Below are 22,456 nucleotides of genomic sequence, written 5' to 3' on the forward strand. Positions count from 1 at the left end.
GTCATAATAGTACATTATGACAATTAATGAACCAATATTGATACATTATTATTAACTGAAGTCCATACTTTATTCACATTTCCTTATTTTTTTATTCTGATATCCTTTTTCTGTTCCAAGATCTCATCCAGGACACATTACATTTAGTCTTCATGTCTCTTTAGGTTCCTCTTGGCTATGACAGTTTCCCAGACTTCCTTGTTTTGTTGATCTTGACACTTTTAGGGGTATTTTGTGGACTATTATTCAGTTGTGGTTTGTCTGATGTTTTTCTTATGGTTAGACTAGAGTTATGGATTTGGGGGAAGAAGACCATAGTGGTATAGTGCCCTTTTCATCACATCCCATCAAGGGTACATACTGTCAACATGATTTATCACTGTTGATGTCAGCCTTATCACCTGGCTGAGATAGTGTTTATTAGATTTCTCCACTATAATAATTATTCTTTTTCTTCCCTCCTTTTAAAATTCTTTTTTAAAGTTTGTTTATTTTCCTGTGATTCTCTTTTCTTTATTTATAGTTGCCCTGGTCCTTGACATTCAATCTGAGGGGGAATAACTAAGCTATCTGGCCATTATGTCTGGCATCAGAGTCGGGAAAGAATGATGAGCAGAGGGTATGTCAGCAAAGAAACCTTTTCGCAGCTTTTAGAGAATTTTTAAATATCAACATGATTTGCCTTTTTTGGTGGGAAGCAGGAGGATGCTGAAGACAGAATCTCTCTTTTCTTATGACTTAACCCAATCAAGATCCTTCCAGCTATCCAGAGTCAGAAGCTCTGTTGGAAATAATTTTGTTTCCTTAGGACCATTCCCCAAGAGAAAAATCACATCTTACAAAATCACTGAGTAATCCTGCAGAAAGTCTACTTTTGGAGTCAGGGGCAGGAAAAAGAAAGAGTATTGGTCATATCAGATGTTTATAGGAAGGCCAGAATATCCTCAGAAGCTGAGAAGTGCTGGAACTATCCAGAAATAACTGCCCAGAGTGTCACTGTTTCTCTTCTGTGTAAGTGATGCCTTAAAAATGATACTCATAGGGTTCTTGGATCCATTGATGAAGCTTTCTGTTCTGTGTCTATTGGAAAAGCTTACTCTCTTAGGTTTTCTACTGCCCTTTCCTGAGCCTGTGGTAATGTCACCCGGAAAGAAGGGAGTCTGGGACTGATACCTGGCACCAGGTATAACCAAAACAGCTGACAGAAAAATCTGTTCTGGAGAAGATCACCCAGTCCTTCCCTTGCCTTAGGTCCCAGATGTCAATGCTGACATTGAAATAGCTGGATGTGGAATTTTTTAGAATAAAATGTATTAGTGTACTTATAGGCATTAGGTATTCTGCTTTTTAGCGTTGTTTTGCATCTAAACACTATATATATTTTTAAAAAATCACCATTATATGTGAATGTGTTCTGAGAATACTTGTCTATGGAGAAGGGGGAGAAATGGATGCTTATCAACTGGTAAATATTAGACTGTGTAGCAAGAGTACACTGTTGCATGCCTTTCAAATACACTTCAAGCTTCTCTTCTCTGTCTGAAAAACAAATCATTGATCTCAGTGTCTTAATATTTTCTTTGTGAAGGAGAAGTCCCAATTCATTCTCACCTACAGATCTTTTCTTGATTACCAGATGTATTGATTGCCAAAATGTATTAAAATCTGTCCTTGGTTTATCCTTCCATGTTGGAAATTCTGTATCCTTTAACTTTATTCATTTGGTCCAACTCATGAGCCTTTCCTGTCCTTTCTTAAAACCTTCTAATTTTTTTTTCTTATTTTAGATAGAAGTTCAGAGTGTCATTGAGAATAAGCAGTGACTTTCCTTAGAATTCTGAGCTTTCCTATCTACACGTGTGTTCATGTCTGCCTACTATCTTGACAAGCAACTTTTGGTTGCTCTTGGATTCCTTGTGCTTACAGTAAAACTCTCAGACCATCTAGTGTTTCTGTGTATTGTAAGGTATCCACATAATTCCCTACCCCACACCCCACCCCGGGCAAGAGCAGTTCATGTTTTATGACCACAATAAACTTCATTTTGTATGATTTATTAATGTTGTGTCCCGAATGAAATTTTAGAAAGCTAGTCCTGTGTGGGGGAACACAAAAGGTATTGTCCCTGTGTTATTTCTAACGTCTCCTTCCCCATGAATGACCCTGTTGGTTTCTAGTACACTCAGCAGTACAGTGTACCAACTCGTGCCCAGTGCGCATTGTTTGGCTGTGTACAATCCAGTATCAGGCCAGTTTCCCAAGTTTTCCAACTCTCTTAGCCTTGAGGAGATTTTGTACAGAATCTACAGGGTGCTCTTCCCAGGCGGGTGAGAGTTGTGTTTGGTCATTTATTAACTTAAAAATATCAGCCTGAATTCTGGGAAACTACTTTATCCTTTCAGAGCTCAGAAGCTACCTCTCATCTCTTCTTTGGGAGATGAACTCTTGAACTATACTTTAATTGACTCTACTTATCAAACAAGTAGTACCCTTGATTATTTTCTCTTTTCCATAGTTCTCTTGAAAGTGACTATGGGCTATGGATTTTATTTGTGGTTTGTTGGCTTTTACACTGTGTTCCTTTCTTGCTTTCTCTTCCCATTTTAGTGAAGCTTTCTGAAATCCCATTGCCCAGCCTTAAAATGTTTGTTGCTATTTGATTTATATGTATATATGAGTTATAGAGTGGTTAGATGTTAAATGAGGAATGTGTTCTTAAAGACCTCACATAATGAATTTTAATTCTGACAATGGATTGCTGGTATTTCTGTTTACTGGTGAAAGTAGTGGGTGATGCCATGTGACAACAGTGTAACATGCTTTAACATTAGCTTTGGCATTAGCCATTTTTTCCTTCTTAACAATAAACTTATTAAGACAGTTTACATATAGGAAAATGAACAAAACTGTGTAACTCAAAGATTCTTTTACATATGTATACGGCCATGTGAGGATCACCTAGATCAAGATACAAAATACTGCTGTCACTTCAGAAAGCTCCCTTGTGCCCCTTTCCTGTCAGTACCACTCCCCACAGAGGTAACCACTATTCTGACTTCCAAGAGATTTTTTTGAGATTCATCTTGGGTTTTTTTTAAGATTCATCCATGTGGTTGCATCATCTATCAGTGGTTTATTCCTTTTCATTGCTGTCAGTATTCCATAACATGAATATACCACTTCTTTTGAACCCATTCTCCTGTTGATGGATACTTGGGTTATTTCCACTTTGAATATAGCTGCAGTGAACATTTTTACATAAATTTGTTTGTGGACATATGCACACATTTCTTACTTAAGACCTGCTTGTCAACTTTAAAGAATATTCTAGGGGGCTTCCCTGGTGGCGCAGTGGTTAAGAACCCTCCTGCCGATGCAGGGGACACGGGTTCGAGCTCTGGTCCGGGAGGATCCCACATGCCGTGGAGCAACTAAGCCCGTGCACCACAACTACTGAGCCTGCGCTCTAGAGCCCACGAGCCACAACTGCGGACCCGTGCATCACAACTCCTGAAGCCCACGCGCCGAGAGCCCGTGCTCTGCAACAAGGGAAGCCACCGCAGTGAGCAGCCTGTGCACCACAACGAAGAGTAGCCCCCGCTCGCCGCCAACTAGAAAAAGCCCGCGCACAGCAACAAAGACCCAGTGCAGCCAAAAATAAATAAATAAATAAAAGAATATTCTAGACACACTAAGCACCCAGAGAGTTCTCTCCTCAGTCTTGCTCTAAGTAGGAGGATATGGTGATATAGCTAAGTATTTTAGAGGTTTGAGGAGAAAAGACCACTCAGCTAGTAATTAAAGGTACCCTCATTATTAGGGCCTCATGACCTAAAGTGATGGGAGGAAGGCTAGCTGGCGGTAGTACCATTAAGAGCATGGTTTTTGTGCCGAGCAAACACAGGTTTGCATCTGATCTCTTCAGGCTAAGGTTGCTTAGTAACTGGATGACCTTAGACAGGTTGTTTAACATTTCATTTGCCTCACCTATAAGGTGGACATGGTAATACCTACATTTCATAGTTTTTGTTCAGATTATATACAATACACCTGTATATATATATATATATATATATATATATATATATATATACTGAAGTCCTAGCTAAGGAGTGTAGAGAGTGGTCATAAGTTATCCTCTAGTTCCCAAAGCTTGAAAAGTGCATTCATTCCTTTGTTTGTTCATTTTCATGCCTTTATTTATTGAGTATTTATGCCCAGTGCTGTTCTAAGTACTGCAGATATAGATGTGAACAAGCAGCAAGATCTATAAGACAATAAACAAATCAATACAAAGAAAATATGAAGAACTAAGAAGAAAATAACTGGTGGTGCAAGAAAGTAGATGGAGATGTTTAAATAAATTATAAAATGTATATAGAGCCAGGACTTATATGAATGGATAGGTTTTTAAAGGAAATATGACTTATGAGGAGAAAAGTAGTAAACTAATGAAATAGGATTCTGTTCACAATCTGTTACCTTTTTTGGCCCTGCCGTTTGGCGTGCGGGATCTTAGTTCCCCAACCAGGGATCAAACCCCGGCCCTGGCAGTGAAAGCGCCAAGTCCTAACCACTGGACTGCCACAGAATTCCCTGTTACAGTTTATTTTTAAGACTACTTGTTTTTCAATTTCTTTATTTATTTTTGGCTGAGTTGGGTCTTCGTTGTGGTGCACGGGCTTCTTATCTCGGTGGCTTCTCTTGTTGTGGAGCAGAGGCTCTAGGCATGTGGGCTTCAGTAGTTGAGGCTCACGGGCTCTAGAGTGCAGGCTCAGAAGTTGCGGCGCATGGGCTTAGTTGCTCCATATGGGCTTAGTTGCTCCGTGGCATGTGGGATCTTCCTGGACCAGGACACGAACCTGTGTCCCCTGCACTGGCAGGTGGATTTTTTTTTTTTTTTTTGTGGTACGCGGGCCTCTCACCGTTGTGGCCTCTCCCGTTGCGGGGCACAGGCTCCGGATGCACAGGCGCGGCGGCCATGGCTCACGGGCCCAGCCGCTCCGCGGCATGTGGGATCTTCCCGGACCGGGGCATGAACCCGCGTCCCCTGCATCGGCAGGTGGATTTTTAACCGCTGCGCCACCAGGGAAGCCCAAGACTAGTTGTTTTTATTAAGATTATGTGATTTTGCTCAAAATAACTGACATATTTGAATCTCCATCTCCATTTTTTTGTTTTCATAGTAGGAAGGCACCCAGGGCCCAGATAGCATAGTGCTAACCGCTATGAGGAAGGCATAGGATGTTACTTAAGTTTTCTGCTTTTAATTCTTTGTTGAGTTAGCTCCTTCCTGCTTCATGGACCAGTTCCTGGTTAATCTTCTTTATGAGTTGGTGATTTCTCCTTGTCTCCTCTAGCCTTATGCAATCCTGGAACAGCCTGGATCTGTGGTGGTCTCGGGAGATGTGAATGAGAGCAGAGCCAGTGGGTTCCCCTAGGAAAGGAAGGAATCCTTTCTGTTTATTTATAAAGTTCAGATCCTGGGATTTTTCCAGAATACATGCTTTTCTAAGGTGGGTACACATTCTCTCCTGGTGGAGAGAAGAGTGGGGAAATTTGCATAGCACAAATCTGGGTAAACTTTAGTCCTCTAAGGAAGAGAATAAATAAGGTTATACCATATTTCAGTTTAGAGAATAAATAAGGTTATACCATATTTCAGTTCAGCTCTCTCCTGCCTGACTAGGATTGTCCTGTTTTGTTACCAGGCCAGAAACTTTATGACTAGCAACATTGTTTTCACTTCTAAAACAGAGCCACTTAAAAGGGCACCCCCCACCCCCACCCCCAGCCCCACCCTGAGAACTGCAATTAACAAATTACCAGATTAAACTCAGACTCTGGACCTCATCTCCTTCCCCAGAAATTGAATCCAAAGACTACTTAAAATGGTAACAAGGAACTGTTATGGGTTTTAATGTTGTTAGTTTTTAACTGATAAGTGCTGCCTTATTTATCAAGTGGTCTTTCATGTGGGTTTGTTTAGAAGTGAAAACAGTGCAAATGGAGAATTTCTTTTTGTTCATGCCTATGGCCTATATAGTTATACAGGATCTAAAAGTTTCTCATGCCTATTACAAAAGTTCCTCTTGTTTTGGATGTTCTGTAAATGACCCAGGGAGTGATGTTTTTAAAGATATGGGTATAATTGTAATAATGAAAATGTGTGCCTTGAAGCCTGAGATCCAGACAAGCTTTGTCAATATTAGTGAGTTGTTTTGATATCAGTCAGTAACTTTCTGACCATAGTGCAGCTGAGGAAAAAAATAGGAAAAGGGAAAAAAAAAATTGGAGTGTGTGTGGGGAACACCTAAAGAAGTGCTTGGCCTTTTCCCTGATGAAAGGCCTCTGATACCTCCAGGGTAGCTTGTGATTAACTGTAGCCAGGCCTCATCCCAGCCCGCAAGGGATCCATAACCATTAGGCTTCCTTGGATGGGTTCAGTTCTGCAAACATTTTCATGAGAAATAGTTCCTGTTCTCTAGGATAATATAATAATATAATCTTATTGGGAGATTCTAAATGGATAATTTCAGCACTGTACTAAATGCGCAGACTGAGGTTAGATAAAGGATGTCCCTCTGCGATTCACCCCTCCCTCCCCTAGGAGGATCTTTAGCCCCGCATGGGAAGGAATGTGCTGGTCCTGAAGAAAGCCATGTCTAGAAGAACTCAGTTCTTTTGCATCCAGTACCATGTCCTTGGTGACTAACTTTAGTCCCTATTTTAGAATTAAAGAGCACAGTTGGCTAGAATCAAGTCTTGGAAAGCAGGAGTTTAGGGGTTCTGTAGTGACTTTGCCAAAGAGTAACTTTATATTTATCTGCTACCTTTGTTCTTTAAAATAGGCATTATAGTTTTGTATCTTCCCTGGGCATGTAAATAATTGAGGAGACTCAACATAATTATTATTGGCCACATTGAAGTTAAATTGGAAACATTTTCATTAGCTGAAGAGAAACTGATAATCTGTTCCAGATAGAAGCTCTGTGGTCCTGGCTGCACACTTTGGAGACCATTCTGAATAGTTTTTAGTCTTCAAGGTGCTTACAGTGCCCAAGACAGACTTTATACTCATGAATTGTGTTCTTCTCAGTTTTCCTTTTGTCTCCCCCTTCCTCAAGTGATAAAACCATGAAACATGCTTTTCTTGTTCTGATTACAAAGTATTACCTATAAAATCAAACCAGTTTAGACATGTAAGCAGTTAAATGATAACTCCAGTAGTTTTTCTTTAAAGGGTCTCTTCCCTCCTAAGTTATAAGTGCCAGCCTATCTTCTTGTGCCCTGTAGGTTTTCTGATTTCAGATGCTAATGTGGTGTTCTGGGAAATACCTCTCCAAATTATTCTTCTCTTGACCTCTGACTCTTGCTATTAAGGTCAGTTACTTCACACACTACCATAATGACAGCTCTGTCACACCAAGGGCTTGGTCCACTTCCCAAGACCCAGCTTGGGTCCTATCAGCAAAGTTCATCACCCCCTACTCCCTCCCCCCCCACACACACCAACTCAGGCTCCTCACTACCACAGAAAAGTACCCACAGAAGAGAAATTGTGAGGTAGGGTTGTTGGTTAATCTGGTCTATCTGGTCTTATTTTGCCCTCAAGGCCAAATAAGATGTGGGATGGACAAGTGTACCTCTTTTGGAGCTGCGAGTGAATGCCTTTCATTGGACCTACCCTGAGAAAGTGAGGGCGTGTGAAGAGTTGTTAATATGAGATGGAGAGTATGACCTGAAACCTCAGGCCCATTATTCATTCTTTAATGCCCCCTTTGGCATCATTACTACAAAATAAAATTATTTGAAAGCATCCAGGGAAAAGTTTTTGACTTCCAGTTAAGAAGCAATTTAGACCCCCTTTTAAAAAAAGCAGATCACACACCAAAGCATTCTGTAATTCCATGAGCAAAGTGGAGATTTTTTTGTCCAGTGCTTTGCTTTTGGATTAATTGACATGCTAGTGAGTCCCCCCCCATGGTAAAATTTTTCATGCTCATAGTTTTCTTGTTTTCAAACTTTACCTCTTATAAGTACCTAATTCCTAGTATTAGATCTTTCTGTTTTCAGAATCATGGAGAACTATTAGCAAGTCACTTACGTTGCTGTGAATAAGTCTTAAAGTGACTTGTCTGAAAGCAGTAGGTAGAACAATTGTTTTCCATTTATTTATTTTGCAGAGTGTAGGTTCAGTAACATGTAGATGAGGATGACCAAGGAAATATTTGTGTATTGAAAATGTTAAAGTAGTTCCTTTCAGCACCCCTTTAATCAAAGCACTTGGCAGGGAAAACCCACTTTGGACCCATGTTCACATAGTCCCATGTTCATTTAGACCCATGTTCATAAACAGAGTGTATGCACAGAAGAAGTCTGGATAGATTCAGTGTTAAGGAAAACCATATAAACTGGGGAAAAAGTCAAAAGGCTGACCACATGCCCTTTTAATGTCATCTTTGAGCATTTTCTAACAGGTTCACCCAAGTATTATTTAACTCTCTACAACATGGTTCTCAAAGTCTAGTCCCCAAACATCAGCATCACCTGGGAACTTGTTAGAAATGCAACTTCATGGACCCTACCCCATACCTACTAAATAGGAAACTCAGAAATGGGTCCCAGCAATCTGTGTTATAACAAGTCCTTCAGCTACTTTTTTTTTTTTTTTTTTTTTTTGCGGTACGCGGGCCTCTCACTGTTGTGGCCTCTCCCATTGTGGAGCACAGGCTCCGTACGCGCAGGCTCAGTGGCCATGGCTCACGGGCCCAGCCGCTCCGCGGCATGTGGGATCTTCCCGAACTGGGGCACGAACCCGTGTCCCCTGCATCGGCAGGCGGACTCCCAACCACTGCGCCACCAGGGAAGCCCGACAGCTACTTCTGATACAACTGAAGTTTGAGAACTGCAGCTCTAGGGGAATGGTAACTATAACATCTGAATAGTAAACCAATAATATTAATAAATAATGCTTACAGTATGGAGAAGTAAAAGTAGCTTTTTAGTCATGCATAAAATACAGGCACCCCCAATTAGAATGGGTGCTTGTTTTATCTTGTATCAAACAATCGCGCTTCTTTTCTAGTGCTAGGGTCTACGTGAGTAGACACCACAGTTGTGGAAAATTGGCATAGAAACCAAACCAGAATTTGGCATCGCTTCACTGTTTTACCATCGTCTTTGCAAAAGTAAACAAGAATGCCTTGTAATTCTACCACTGTCTTTCATATGTGAAAATTTCTTCTGATTTCATAGGAATCTTGGGAAACATGTGAGCCAATTAGCGATTTTAGGGAATGTTAGTTCTGTGTATAGGGTGCCTATCGGATTATCCAGTTTCCCACGGATGCCTTTTTGGCTTGTGCCTTGTTTTGAAACTTGCTCCATTGATCATATCTCCTGTGTGGTTAGAGGCCTTTGGTGTTTGGGGAAAGAAGCCGGTGAGGATAACCATCAACTCTGGGAGGAACGAGCTTAAGTAACATGTCTGTCCAAGTCTGACGTGGGCATATTTGGTCCTGTGGTGCTTGATGAGAACCGACTCGGGAGTGACACCCTTTCTAACTCCACTTCTGTGATACAGTGGTATTTAGACTGTCTAGAGCCCCAGTGACCTCATATTTTGAAGGCAGGCGGAGAAACATCCTACTGAGTAGAAAACCTCCATTTTTATAAGTTTTCTTGAAGGAAGCATATTTATTTCATCATATGTCACCATGATGATGGTGGGCCTTTTAACTGTGGAAGGTCTTCTGTTGTCAGACTGCCCCATACTGTACAAGATTTCCAGTGACTCATTCCCTCTCTAGTGTCATAGGGGGGTGTGTTAAACAACCATGTGATATCATTCTAGCTACTGTATGGAGAGAATAGCTTGCACATAGGTGCAGTTCTTCAAAGTTTAGGACCTGATATTTTATCTAGGGATAGTCCATATAAAAGTTACTTTCCTTGCCCAATAATGTGTGGTCATTTTGTTTGTTTGTTTTTTAATAAAATTTGTAAATACTACTCTTTAAATAGCTTGCTTTTCTTGGAACTTTAAAACAGCAAATAAAGGTATGTAATTTGAAAATGAGTTTTCTTGTTTTTCTGAGAATTCTGGTAAAGATATTGTTTGCTTTCCAGAACTCGGATAAATAGACTGTTTATTCTTTAAGATATAGAAATTGCCAAAATTCATTGACCTCTGCAGTCTCTGATCTCACCATAAATTTAATTCATTTCATTATTTCATTTGTGGACCTTGCATGAAGATAATTGGGAGGGGAATTGATGACCCTTTGCTTTAAACAAATTCACAATAGGAAATGTGTAAATTTTAAAAATGATAAAATTAGGGGCTCTTGGCAAAGGCTTTAGAATATTGATTTCTTCAAGTAACAAGAATTTTAAAGTATCCAATTTGCAACAAATAATGTAAGCATTACATGCATGATTGGGTCTCAGAAAATTTGACACACCAGTATCTTTGACCTCTTCTTGCTGATCCAACTGTACAGAGGTTGTATGTTGAATTCTGTGCTCTCCCTCCCCCCTGCTTCATTTGTTCTTGTAAGGTAATTTTTCCCCCACTTTCCTTATAAATTGAGGTGGAGAAGCACAATTTAACTTTTCAGTATGACTCTGTATAGCTGTCAAGATAGTATGATGCTGAAATTAAAGCTTCCATATGTGACATAAAACACCTTGGAATTTTGGATGAGGGGATTCTCCTACTTCTTTGGATAAGAAGTAGAGGGAAATTTTTTGGCTTTCTTAAAGGTCAAGATATTTGAGAAGTCATTTCAGAAAGCCCTTATTTAAGATAATCCTTAAGGATTGATTTATCTTTGTCACTGGTCCCAGTTTACCTTTCTTTGGAGAGCCTGGAGAACAAATAAAGAGTCCTGTCTATATTAGAGGAAGAGTGTGACCCAGAGCCTTGTGGAGAAAAAGAGATCCTAAGAATAGCCTTCAGTTCAATTTACTTATCTCTCTGTCTGTTCTAGGTCTGTGGCTTTAATTAATTAAGATTTAGGTTGTAAATCAACAATATTTCAATTAAAAATAATTTTTTAATACAAAGGAACTTAAAAATTTAGGAAAGAACTTTTTCAGCTTTGAAACACTCAGACCTTTTGAGGTGCCTGACTTGTTTGTGGTAACTACTCAGAAGGAATGTATCTGTGTGCATGAAGAACAATCTAGAGAATGAGTATAAGCTATGCCTTGGTATTCTCATCTGTAAAATGGAAATAAAGGAACTTCCCTGGTGGTCCAGTGGTTAAGACTCCACACTTCCACTGCAGGGGGCACGGGTTTGATCCCTGGTCTGGGAACTAAGATCCCACATGTTGTGTGGTATGGCAAAACAAACAAACAAACAAACAAAAAAACCCCATAAAATGGAGGTAAAACTAGAGTTTTGGAAGGATTAAATTACTTAATACATGCAGAGTACTTAGAAATGTGCTTAGCATATAATAAATGCTCAGTAAATATTAGTCATTATCATTAGTAGCAGTAGTAATAGGGTTTTTTTAAAGTCTTTTAACTTTATTTTTTATTAATTAATTTTATTTTTGTCTGCGTTGGGTCTTCGTTGCTGCATGCAGGCTTTCTCTAGTTGCAGCGAGTGGGGGCTACTCTTCATTGTGGTGCACGGGTTTCTCATTGCAGTGGCTTCTCTTGCAGAGCCCGGGCTCGAGGCGCGTGGGCTTCAGTAGTTGTGGCATGGGGGCTTCAGTAGTTGTGGCGCACGGGCTCAGTAGTTGTGGCGCACGGGCTTAGTTGCTCTGCGGCATGTGGCAGCTTCCCGGACCGGGGCCCGAACCCATGTCCCCTACATTGGCAGGCAAATTCTTTAACCACTGCGCCACCAGGGAAGTCCCAGTAATAGTTTTAAGTAGCAGTAATTGTAATTTCTCTTAAAAGTTCGTCAGGTCACCCATCCATCCCTACCACCTTCCCCATACCCTGTGAACATAGGCATAGAATTTATAAAGTTAAAATCCTTTGTCTAAAGTAGTACTGTCTCTGTAATGACGGAAATGTTGTGTGTCTGTACTTTCCAGTTCAGTAGTCACTAGCACATGTGGCTAAATGGTGAGTGCGTTGGGCGTGCAGGTCTAAAGCATAGTCTTTACTTGGGTTTGACTTTACATATTGTTCCGTTTTACAAACACTCTTTTTGATGCTATGACTAGTTTTTCCCCTTAAGAGGTATGTATTCTTACACTACATTTGTAATCTCTTTACACCCAGCAGTGGTAAACGTTGGTTTGCCTTGCCTCATAAAGTATTGGTAATTTATTTCAAAAGATATTATAGGAAATACATAGTACACAGGAAAGAGCAAACCCTAACTAGTCTTATCATGTTAACCATTGGTTTTTGTTTCCAAAGCATAATTCAGTATATTTGAGTTACCTTTCTGGGACCTGGGATGACCTCTTTTTCATATCACGTAGCATCAGTTACAATTTCATTTCTATTGTATTTTCTTGAGCTAAATAGTTACTCTGCCAGGAATACTCTAATCATATTGTAGTATTTAAATGTGTCCACCAGTTCAGTTCTGTTCTTATAAACTTTGTGCCATGTAGAAAGCAGTACTATCAGATGTCTGTGGCCAATTGACCTGGTATTAACATCGTATTAATTTGCTTTAGCAATGATAATAATACCAGGCACTGTCCTAAATGCATTATGTGATTTAAGTCATTTAATTTTCACAACCACTCTTTTATATGGATATTCCTTGATCTATTTAAACACTGCAAATAAGCATCCTTGTATCTTTTCTTTTTTCATTTGCCCAGCTATCTTGTTAGATTAATCCCTAGAAATGGAATTTCTGATTCGAAGCATATGCATTTAAACTTTTTTGATACAAACTGCTCATTTTAAGTTAAAAATCCTATTTTTGTTTGTTTCCATGTTTTGCTTATTGGGGGAACCTTGGTATACTGCTGCACTTTTTTGTGGGGGGAGGGTGCGCCTTGCAGCTTGCGGGATCTTAGTTCTCCGACCAGGGATAGAACCTGGGCCCTTGGCAGTGAAAGCACGGAATCCTAACCACTGGACCACCAGGGAATTCTCTGCTTCTTCACTTTATACACTCAATTTAAAAGCAGGGATTTTCAGTATCTCAAATTCAAATCCAAATTTTAGTCTGGAAAGTTTTTAAGCTACTACTCTGCTGAAGTCTGTTACATATTTTATTAGCTTTTTTCCAACTTTTTCACAGTACTTAGGAGTTCCAAAGTAGGGGCAAGAACTTGAAGCTTTGTTTGGTATTTCACAAATTAAATCATTTTGGGGTAACACTAGCATTTTAACTAGACTATTGTATTAGTTAGGCTTTCTAGTTGGGCTAGGAGGCTTCCTCCTAGGAGGGCAAAAGTTTTTAACTTTTGAGATTTTGAGATTGTATGAAAGACAACATATCATGAGTAGCCCCCTTAGTCGTGATTCCTGTGAGATATGAGGATAGCAAGAACTGACTCATGGAATACTTCACCTAGTGTCTCAGCAAGAACCATTCCTAGAGAAGACTTGTTTCTGTGGTCAGATCCTGGTCTGGGTTGATGTGTGTTCTATTAGAAAAGTATTCGAAATATCTGATGCTCACTCCATATTCTGAGTGCTGAGACCTTCCTAGTAAATCATGTTGTTACTCTTTTTTTTTTTTTTTTTTAACCACACCACGCGGCTTGTGGGATCTTAGTTCCCTGACCAGGAGTGGAACCCAGGTCCTCAGCAATGAGAGCGCAGAGTCCTAACCACTAGACTGCCGGGGAGTTTCCTCATGTTGTTACTCTTAAGTTGCATCCCGGGGAAGACAGTCCTCTTCTCCACCTTCTCAACCTCAGGACTGTGTAATCGGCACCATTAAAGCAGTCTGAGCAGGGCTTTTCAAACTGTGTTCCCATACCCCTTGCTGAAGGGGGAGGCCAAGTTATCCACTTAAATTGGAGCCCCTCAACAGCTATCATGTTAATATACTGCTTGGATTCTTTCTGCTTAAGATTTCCTTTGAAAAATAGATCCTATAGCTTTAACAACAACAAAAATTCTTTTTTTTTTTTTTTGGTAGTATGCGGGCCTCTCACTGTTGTGGCCTCTCCCGTTGCGGAGCACAGGCTCCGGACGCGCAGGCTCAGCGGCCATAACTCACGGGCCCAGCCGCTTCGCGGCATGTGGGATCTTCCCGGACCGGGGCACGAACCCATGTCCCCTGCATCGGCAGGCGGACTCTCAACCGCTGCGCCACCAGGGAAGCCCAACAAAAATTCTTTTTAATATTCCAGTATTAGTAAATACTGGAGGAGACAAATTACTTTGGTCTTGAGCAAACTAAAGGTGGCAGGTAGAGTAAGGGATTGGGAGAAGCAGCTATTGTTTCAAAGACAAGAAGCTCTGAAAAATGATGCTCCTGTGGGACATTTGTTAGCGTAAAGTTTTCCAGCATAAGCCACATTTCTGTTGTTTTGAAGTTTGGTCATCATAGCTCAGAAGTCCAGCCTGGAGGGCCTTAGTAGCCACTCTTGGCTTCAGTTTCATTGGAATGCTTTCATATCAAGCCTTAGAAGTCTGCTTCCATTGTGCTAGTGAGACCCATAGCTAGGGGCCCAAAGGTCACTATGTTCACATTTGACTTACAGGACAAATGAGAACTGCATTCTGCCTCCTTTTTTTTTTTTTAACCTATGTTTGTTAGCAGCAGTTATTTTTAAGTTGTATCTATAGCTTCTATATATACTCCTCCCCGGATCCTTTACATGCTTTCCTTTGTGATCGCTGTTAAGCTTATTGAAGGGACGGACAGGAGAGTCAACATTTATTGAGTACCTGCTATGTGCCCGGCACTGTGCTAGGTGTTTGGAATATACTGTTTAATACTCAAAACAACCTTATGAGATATATACTCTCATCCCTAATTTCAGGCGAGCAAACTAAGCCTGAGAGAGACTAAGTAACTTTCCTCTAATTCAGGTTTCTTTACTTCAGTTATGAAAGACGTATAAATTGGTGATGGTTTTCTCTCAGACCTGCAAACCCAGTTTTGTCTCCTCCTCTCCCTTATGCTTTGTAGTATTGGTTCCTGTTTTGCCCTCTTCCAGGAAAAGATGATCTATAGACAGCCTACTTACGGCTTTTTGTGAGGCCCTGAATCCTAACTGTGCTGTTATTGACTTCTCCCAGGGTCCTATCCTTCCCCCAAAGCTGGCGCGACTCTGGTTGTGTACAAGGACCTGCTGGTGCTGTTTGGTGGTTGGACACGGCCAAGCCCTTACCCCCTACACCAACCAGAGAGGTTCTTTGACGAAATACATACTTACTCACCCTCTAAAAACTGGTAAGCCACAAAGATAAGATCCTTTCAATCTGGAGTAGAAGATTTAAAATGTTTGGATTCCTTATCTTTTTTTGTGTGTCCAGGAATCTCTTTGAGAATTTGATGAAAGCTTTGGACTCTTTTCCCAGGAAAACAAAATTTTTACATATGCACAGATTTTGCCTACAGTTTCAGAGGGTTTACAGGACCCCCTTAAAACTTGAAGTTAAGAATGCTTATTCCAAAGAGAAAATGTAGAAGACATTTATTCCTCTTCCAAGAAAAATGAATGAGACAGTTGAAGAATAGAGAGCTCTTCAGCTTTGGCTACTGATTCCCCAGGAGTGCTATGGAGCCAGATGATTCTTTACTCCCTGCTTTGTCCCCGAGACTGACTCCCAGTCGTTTTACAAACTTGTCTTTTTTAAATGACAGTAGCCTCTGTTCCTTGTAATGGACTACTTGGTACAGGGCTCTTGGCAGCAGCTACTGATCAGATCAGGCCTCTAGGAAGAAATAGCAGGTGGTGTTCCTTCAGCAAACTAGGCCGGAGCAGCTAAGGAACCGTAATGGAATCCCTTGTCATTGTTTTCTCATCACTCTACCTCCAAGCCATACACACTGAGAAGTTGAAAGTGTATATAACGTTAGCAGATTCATAGAAAAGGCATAAATACCTTGTGCCATCCTCCATTTATTATCCTAACAGTTTCTCTACTGTGAAGGTGATGGGATTGTCATTTTAAATGGATGCCTGCTTACTGTTTCCCACCTTAAACACATAAGACCAGAAGCAGAGGGGCTGACTTCTTGGCTTCCTCCTGTCTTTTTATATTAGGTGGAACTGCATTGTGACAACCCATGGCCCACCTCCCATGGCTGGGCATTCTTCTTGTGTGATAGACGATAAAATGATTGTCTTTGGTGGCTCCCTAGGATCCCGGCAAATGTAAGTATGTTTGGTTTGCTCGCTATCAACCTGAATGTAAATACTCCTGGAAAAGTAAACTAGGTCAGAAAAGTAAACTAGTCAGGGTCAGTATTCCTGAACATGGTTCTGATTAATCTAAATAATTATCTCACCCCCCTAGTATTCCATTTTTTGATTCTAGTCATAGACCAATAAGTTGAAAAACTTGCTCCATAGAATCAGGGCTATGTAGAATCTCTGTGTTGTTTGGTACGTGGTTCAATTCAGTGGGATCAAGTTCTGATGGGACCTCCACCTTGTCTGTTTCTACCTGTGCCTACAGAAGGCCACCCTCCAAGAAGCAGAGTACTTTTCCTTCTTCTCCTTTATGGCCCAGCTCGTAACCCTTGGGGCTTTATAGAGAAGGAGAGAGGTAGATTGACAGGACAGGTGGAAACGATTCACTCTCCAAAGGAGCAAGAAAACTGTGTCAGGCCTGACATCCTCTGTGAGGCGGTTCTCCCTGCCCGCTGTCCTCCACCTCTGGCCGCAACCGGCCAGCTCAGGCCAGACCCAGAGCAGTCTGTCTGCATCACTGTGTATCTGCTTTGGCATTAGCAGCAGCAGGGGTCGTTTCCCCTGTGCTTTGAAATGGAAGCTGATGAGCTGTCAGCAATAAAACCATTCCAGATCCAACCCTGTTCCCCCTCAGGGTACTTTCCATCTTCTTATTTTAAAACAGTGTGGAGGAGACAATGTGAGCTCTACCCTCCAGATGAGAGGGTTTAGGGCTTAAGGTATTGGAGCTCTTACTCCTGTGTTCCTATGTGTGGATAAATGAACATGGACAGGGGACCGTAAAATCGAGACTGCCATTGAAGAGTCTATCCTTGCCATACTGGTCCCTTGAGGGTTGGAGATGCCAGTTTGTCCTTGATAAAACTGCAACTTTCATTAGCCATGGTGAAATTACCTTTTGTAGCCAAAGTCAATAGATCTTTATCTCCTGGACAATGATAGAACTGCCTTTTGAATAATTTTTTTCTCTTCCTTGTGGGTTTTGCCTTTGAAAGGCTATATCATGACTAGTATCTATTTCCTGGTATCACCAGTTAATTAACTCTTACTTTAGGTATTATTGTTTGGCTACAGACATGACTCAGATGAGGCCTTATGGGTCAATGGAAAGAGCAAAGGTTTGAAGATCTCCTTTCCAGGGAAAGGAGGGGAAGAAAAATATAGTTGAGTGCTAACTATGAGCGTGGCACTTTTGGTGGACATCCTTATGCATGTAACTTCCTTTATATCAGTTCTTGTGGTCCCTGAGAGCTCCCAACTGCTTCATTCTTTTGTCCTTGTCTTACAGGAGCAACGATGTCTGGGTCCTTGACCTCGAGCAGTGGGCGTGGTCCAAGCCGAACATCTCCGGCCCTAGTCCTCATCCTCGAGGTGGCCAATCTCAGGTGCTCAGAAATTAAAATAAATATTCAGCAAACACTGTAGCATCTTTCAGTTAGGACAGGAGAGGGAGGGAGTCAGGTAAGATGCCAACATACATAAGCCAAAGAGAATTTATCATTCTTTTTTGCTGGTATTTATTTTTCAACTTCTAACGGGTTATAATTATTTTTGTTGGCTTTATATTATGCCTCTCCTGAAAGCATTTACTTTGCTTTTTTTTTTTTTTTTTTTTTTTTTTTTTTTGCGGTACGCGGGCCTCTCACTGTTGTGGCCTCTCCCGTTGCGGAGCACAGGCTCCGGACGCGCAGGCCCAGCGGCCACGGCTCACGGGCCCAGCCGCTCCGCGGCACGTGGGATCTTCCCGGACCGGGGCACGAACCCGTGTCTCCTGCATCGGCAGGCGGACTCTCAACCACTGCGCCACCAGGGAAGCCCTACTTTGCTTTTTTATTTTTCAAGAGAACCCTGCATTTTATGTGGTTGGCACTCTTATGTTAATAATGTTTGATCAACAAAGAATCCATTCAGGTGAATCATCAATAATTTGTTTACAAGGATCAGAATTGACATGCTTTGGGTAATGGAGATCTTATGGTAGATAGAATACTCTCATTTGGGAGCTGAGTAGCCTCTTTTCATTTACCACTGAAGTATAGGAGGTCAGATGCCTGTGTCTTTGTAGGTTTGTTTTAAATTTCTTCCTCTCCCCAGATTGTCATAGATGATGCAACTATTTTAATCCTCGGAGGGTGTGGCGGGCCCAATGCTGTGAGTATTGCTGGTACGGCGTTCCCGTGCACGTGCTGCTAAGTATTCAAAACTTGCTTCCCGTCTCATCTTGTAAAAGCGTACAAGGCCATTTCTGTAGCATTTTTATTTAGAAAATACCTTTTCCACTTTGGATATGTAGCCTTTGTATTTTCTGGCCTTCCTCTCCACTTTCTTCGTGCGGGGGGAAGCTTTTCATCAAAGACATTCGTCTATTGAATATTCATATCTGAAGTCTTCCTAACTCCCACTTAGTCTTTGGGCTCTAAGGTTTGCTGCTGTCATTTTTTCAAGGAGGGGTGGGACAGAAAAGCAGGTGGATAATGGCCAGAGTTCACATGGAATTTATTTAAGAATGCAGATTCAGACATTCTGGATATGTATTATCTACCCTTTCATCAGTGTACACACACACAGATACACACACACACACACACAAAACCACAGGCAAAATTCAAAACCACTTAAAATTGATTCATGGGATCACAAGTACAATTTCGTGTGCCAGGCCAGTGGTAATATATGAATGAATGAATGGCTAGAGATTTTGCTATTCTTTCTAAAGAATTCACACACTCTATGACAGACAGCACAACTTTGAGATTGTGTTGTATGTGTTTTGTAACATGTACCACACCTGAGTCCTGTTGTTGGTGCTTCTCTTACAGCTGTTCAAGGATGCTTGGTTGTTGCACATGCACTCAGGTCCCTGGGCCTGGCAGCCACTCAAGGTAGAAAATGAAGACCATGGGGCCCCAGAACTGTGGTGCCATCCAGCTTGCCGAGTAAGTAGGGAACTGACAGGCCAGCAGAAGGAGAGGTCCTAAACTCTGAAGCCAAATTAACTCATCAGATTTCCAAGCAACTTTGTATGGAAATTGAAAACCCCTTGATGTCACAAAAGAGGTGGACATTGACCGTAGCTTTTGGGGTATTTCTCACATACATGAGCCACTAGATGGAAAAACTTAACATGGGCCCCACTTATCCTTTAAGCCCCAGCTTTAAGCATCTCTTTGTCTCTAAAACTTGCCCCAGGGTCCCCCAAACAAATACTTGATTCCTTCCTCCACTCTACCCCTATTCTGTAGAGACAATTCAGGTGGTAGCACATGTCTCCCTGTAGCAGCAAATTGTTCCCATGTCTATCCCCACATCTAGCCTAGAGGGCAGACCGCATTCTTTTCATCTCTACATCTCAGGTACCTACAAAACACGTGGCACATCCCAGATGCTCATGATAAAATGTTTGATGGTTCAATGAATGATCAGAACTGAGCACAGGTTTTTATTGTCTTCCAGGTAGGGCAGTGCGTGGTGGTCTTCAGCCAGGCTCCTAGTGGGCGAGCCCCACTCAGCCCCAGTTTGAACTCTCGCCCGTCACCTATCAGTGCCACTCCTCCAGCCCTAGTTCCCGAACCTCGAGAATACCGCTCTCAGTCTCCCGTAAGGAGTATGGATGAAGCTCCCTGTGTTAACGGCCGCTGGGGAACACTGAGGCCCAGAGCGCAAAGACAGACCCCCTCAAGTTCCCGAGAAGGAAGCCTTTCCCCAGCCAGAGGCGATGGCTCTCCCATCCTCAATGGTGGGAATTTATCTCCAGGATCAGCAGCTGTAGGTGGCTCTTCCTTGGACAGCCCTGTACAGGCTATATCTCCTAGCACTCCATCTACCACTGAAGGATATGACCTAAAAATGGGACTTTCTTTGGCCCCCCGACGAGGGTCACTACCAGATCAGAAAGATCTTAGGTTAGGATCAATGGATCTGAACTGGGATCCGAAACCTGCTTCCAGTAGCAGTCATATGGATGGTGTGGACAACAGAACAGCTGGGGGAAGTTTGAGACACCCTCCTGAGCAGACAAATGGTGTGCATACCCCACCGCACGTGGCCAGTGCCCTTACAGGAGCCGTTTCCCCAGGTGCCCTGCGTCGGAGCCTAGAGGCCATCAAAGCAATGTCGTCCAAAGGCCCCCCAGCCTCTGCAGCACTAAGTCCTCCTCTGGGGTCTTCTCCAGGCTCCCCTGGGAGCCAGAACCTGAGCAGTGGAGAAACAGTGCCCGTTCCCCGCCCAGGGCCTGCCCAAGGAGATGGACATTCCTTACCTCCCATTGCCCGACGCCTGGGCCACCACCCTCCACAGTCCCTAAACGTTGGCAAACCCTTGTACCAGAGTATGAACTGCAAGCCCATGCAGATGTACGTGCTGGACATTAAAGACACCAAGGAGAAGGGGCGAGTCAAATGGAAAGTATTTAATAGTAGTTCTGTGGTTGGACCTCCCGAAACCAGCCTGCATACAGTGGTACAAGGCAGGGGTGAACTCATCATATTTGGAGGACTCATGGACAAGAAGCAGAATGTGAAGTACTATCCAAAAACAAACGCCTTGTACTTTGTGCGAGCAAAGAGATAATGTGTCCTAAAACCCTTTCCCTTCCTGTGGCTTTTCATTTGGAATTTTCCAGCGTGCAAGCATTTGGACTGAGAATTGAGAAAACAAAGGACGAAATTACTCTCATAAACCAAACCCCAGTTCCCAACCTCACTCACTCCAGGCTGGGATCAAATCTCCATTAAGAAAAGAATTATATAAATATATATTATATAGCCAACTCTGTTTACAAAGAGGGAGAGATCTCCGTCCTGGTTCAGATAAAATTGTTGCTGTGTTTTAGCAGAGGCTGTGCTGCCTTTTTCTACTTTGCTGATAACTAGACCAAGAATTTAGGGACTAGATTAATACCGGAACCTTACTAAAGAAACTGAAGAGCCACCTGTAAATCTTACTTGGCCTTCTTAGAGTTAGAAAAAGAAAGGGCATGTGTAAGATGCACGGCTAGAGGTTTCGGATTCCCATGCTTCAGGGGCTGGCAGGGTAAGAGTAACCCGTAGAGAACTGTTCTTCTCCCCGCCCTGCCCCGCCCGCAGAGGACCTGTGAAAACTTCTCTTTGCAGTAATGCCCTGTGCCTGGCTCTATTCTGCTCTTTGTAACTGAGGGAAGTTACCCAACAAGGGATTTTGTTCCACGTTTGTGTGCCAGGAGCATCGTGAAACAAAGTTTATGCAGAAACACCTAGTGTCCATTGGTCTTTTGCTCTCTCCATGTTTCAGGAAACATTCTCGTGTCTGACTGTGGCATTTTCTGACAATCATATTTCTTTGCAGTTGCCAAAAACCACATTTGTTCTCTTTTTCTTTCCCTTAAAACCTGATCCTCAGAGGCTGCCTTTTCTATTTATAGGCTGCTTTTCTTCCCTGCTTCTTCCCTTCCTCCTTCCCTCCCTACCCCTCCCTCCCTCCCTCCCTCCCTCTTTTTCTTTAATATGTGGATTTTTTTAAGCCCTAAAACCTTTCGCACTTTCTTTTATTAAGCTTGGGTGCCCAGAGAAATCTCTTAGAAATATTTCTGGAATCCTTTCTCTGGTGTCACTAGGGGACCAGTAGGGAATTCTGAGTCGCCAGTATCATGAGAAATCCTTGAAGCATCAAAAGATTCTGTTTTACCTTATGGGCTTCTTTTTATTTCCAAAGCACATTGGACACACCCATCCATGTTTATAGAATGTGGAAATTGATCTTGGGAGAGAATTCCAATAACAGTTCCTTCTAGAAATGATTGTTGCCCTTGCTTGTGACATGGCATTTTTCTACCTGGCTGTTGAATATGGTGTGCTTGGCCTCTTGGATGTGTGGCTGTGACCTTGGGAGCAGCTCCTTCTTTGTCATTGTCATGTTTACCTGCCACCCAAACAAGGCTTGGGTTTTTACTTTCATGTTATTTCTGAGATGAGGTATAACCAACCAGAGCATTTTATTTTTTGGTTGACACAGGAAATGACAAGTTACCAGTCTCTAAACCATGGCCTGGACGTAGGAGACATTGGCACCACTTAAATGGGGATTTTGGGGGGTGATTTCTCATCAGTAGAAGGAGGATTTCTATTTTGCCTTTAGGGTTTAAATTTCAAAACACTGCATTTCTCATG

At 42.0% G+C, this 22,456-nt stretch overlaps 1 protein-coding gene across 2 annotated transcripts in view; it reads left to right on the forward strand.

Annotated features, from left to right (window-relative positions):
- FBXO42 (F-box protein 42) overlaps nt 1–21,542 on the forward strand; it is a 107,721-nt gene extending 86,179 nt beyond the window's left edge. For both annotated transcript variants that reach the window (XM_067016562.1, XM_059073924.2), the window contains 6 exons: nt 15,193–15,346; nt 16,164–16,274; nt 17,602–17,698; nt 18,408–18,464; nt 19,133–19,249; nt 19,767–21,542. In XM_067016562.1, the coding sequence (XP_066872663.1) occupies nt 15,193–15,346; nt 16,164–16,274; nt 17,602–17,698; nt 18,408–18,464; nt 19,133–19,249; nt 19,767–20,882 (1,652 nt within the window). In that variant the 3' untranslated portion in view covers nt 20,883–21,542. The remainder of the gene's footprint in view (nt 1–15,192; nt 15,347–16,163; nt 16,275–17,601; nt 17,699–18,407; nt 18,465–19,132; nt 19,250–19,766) is intronic.
- The last annotated feature ends 914 nt before the right edge of the window (nt 21,543–22,456 follow it).

The sequence above is a fragment of the Kogia breviceps genome, chromosome 1 (genome assembly GCF_026419965.1).
Source record: "Kogia breviceps isolate mKogBre1 chromosome 1, mKogBre1 haplotype 1, whole genome shotgun sequence".
NCBI classification, from domain to species: Eukaryota; Metazoa; Chordata; class Mammalia; order Artiodactyla; family Physeteridae; genus Kogia; species Kogia breviceps.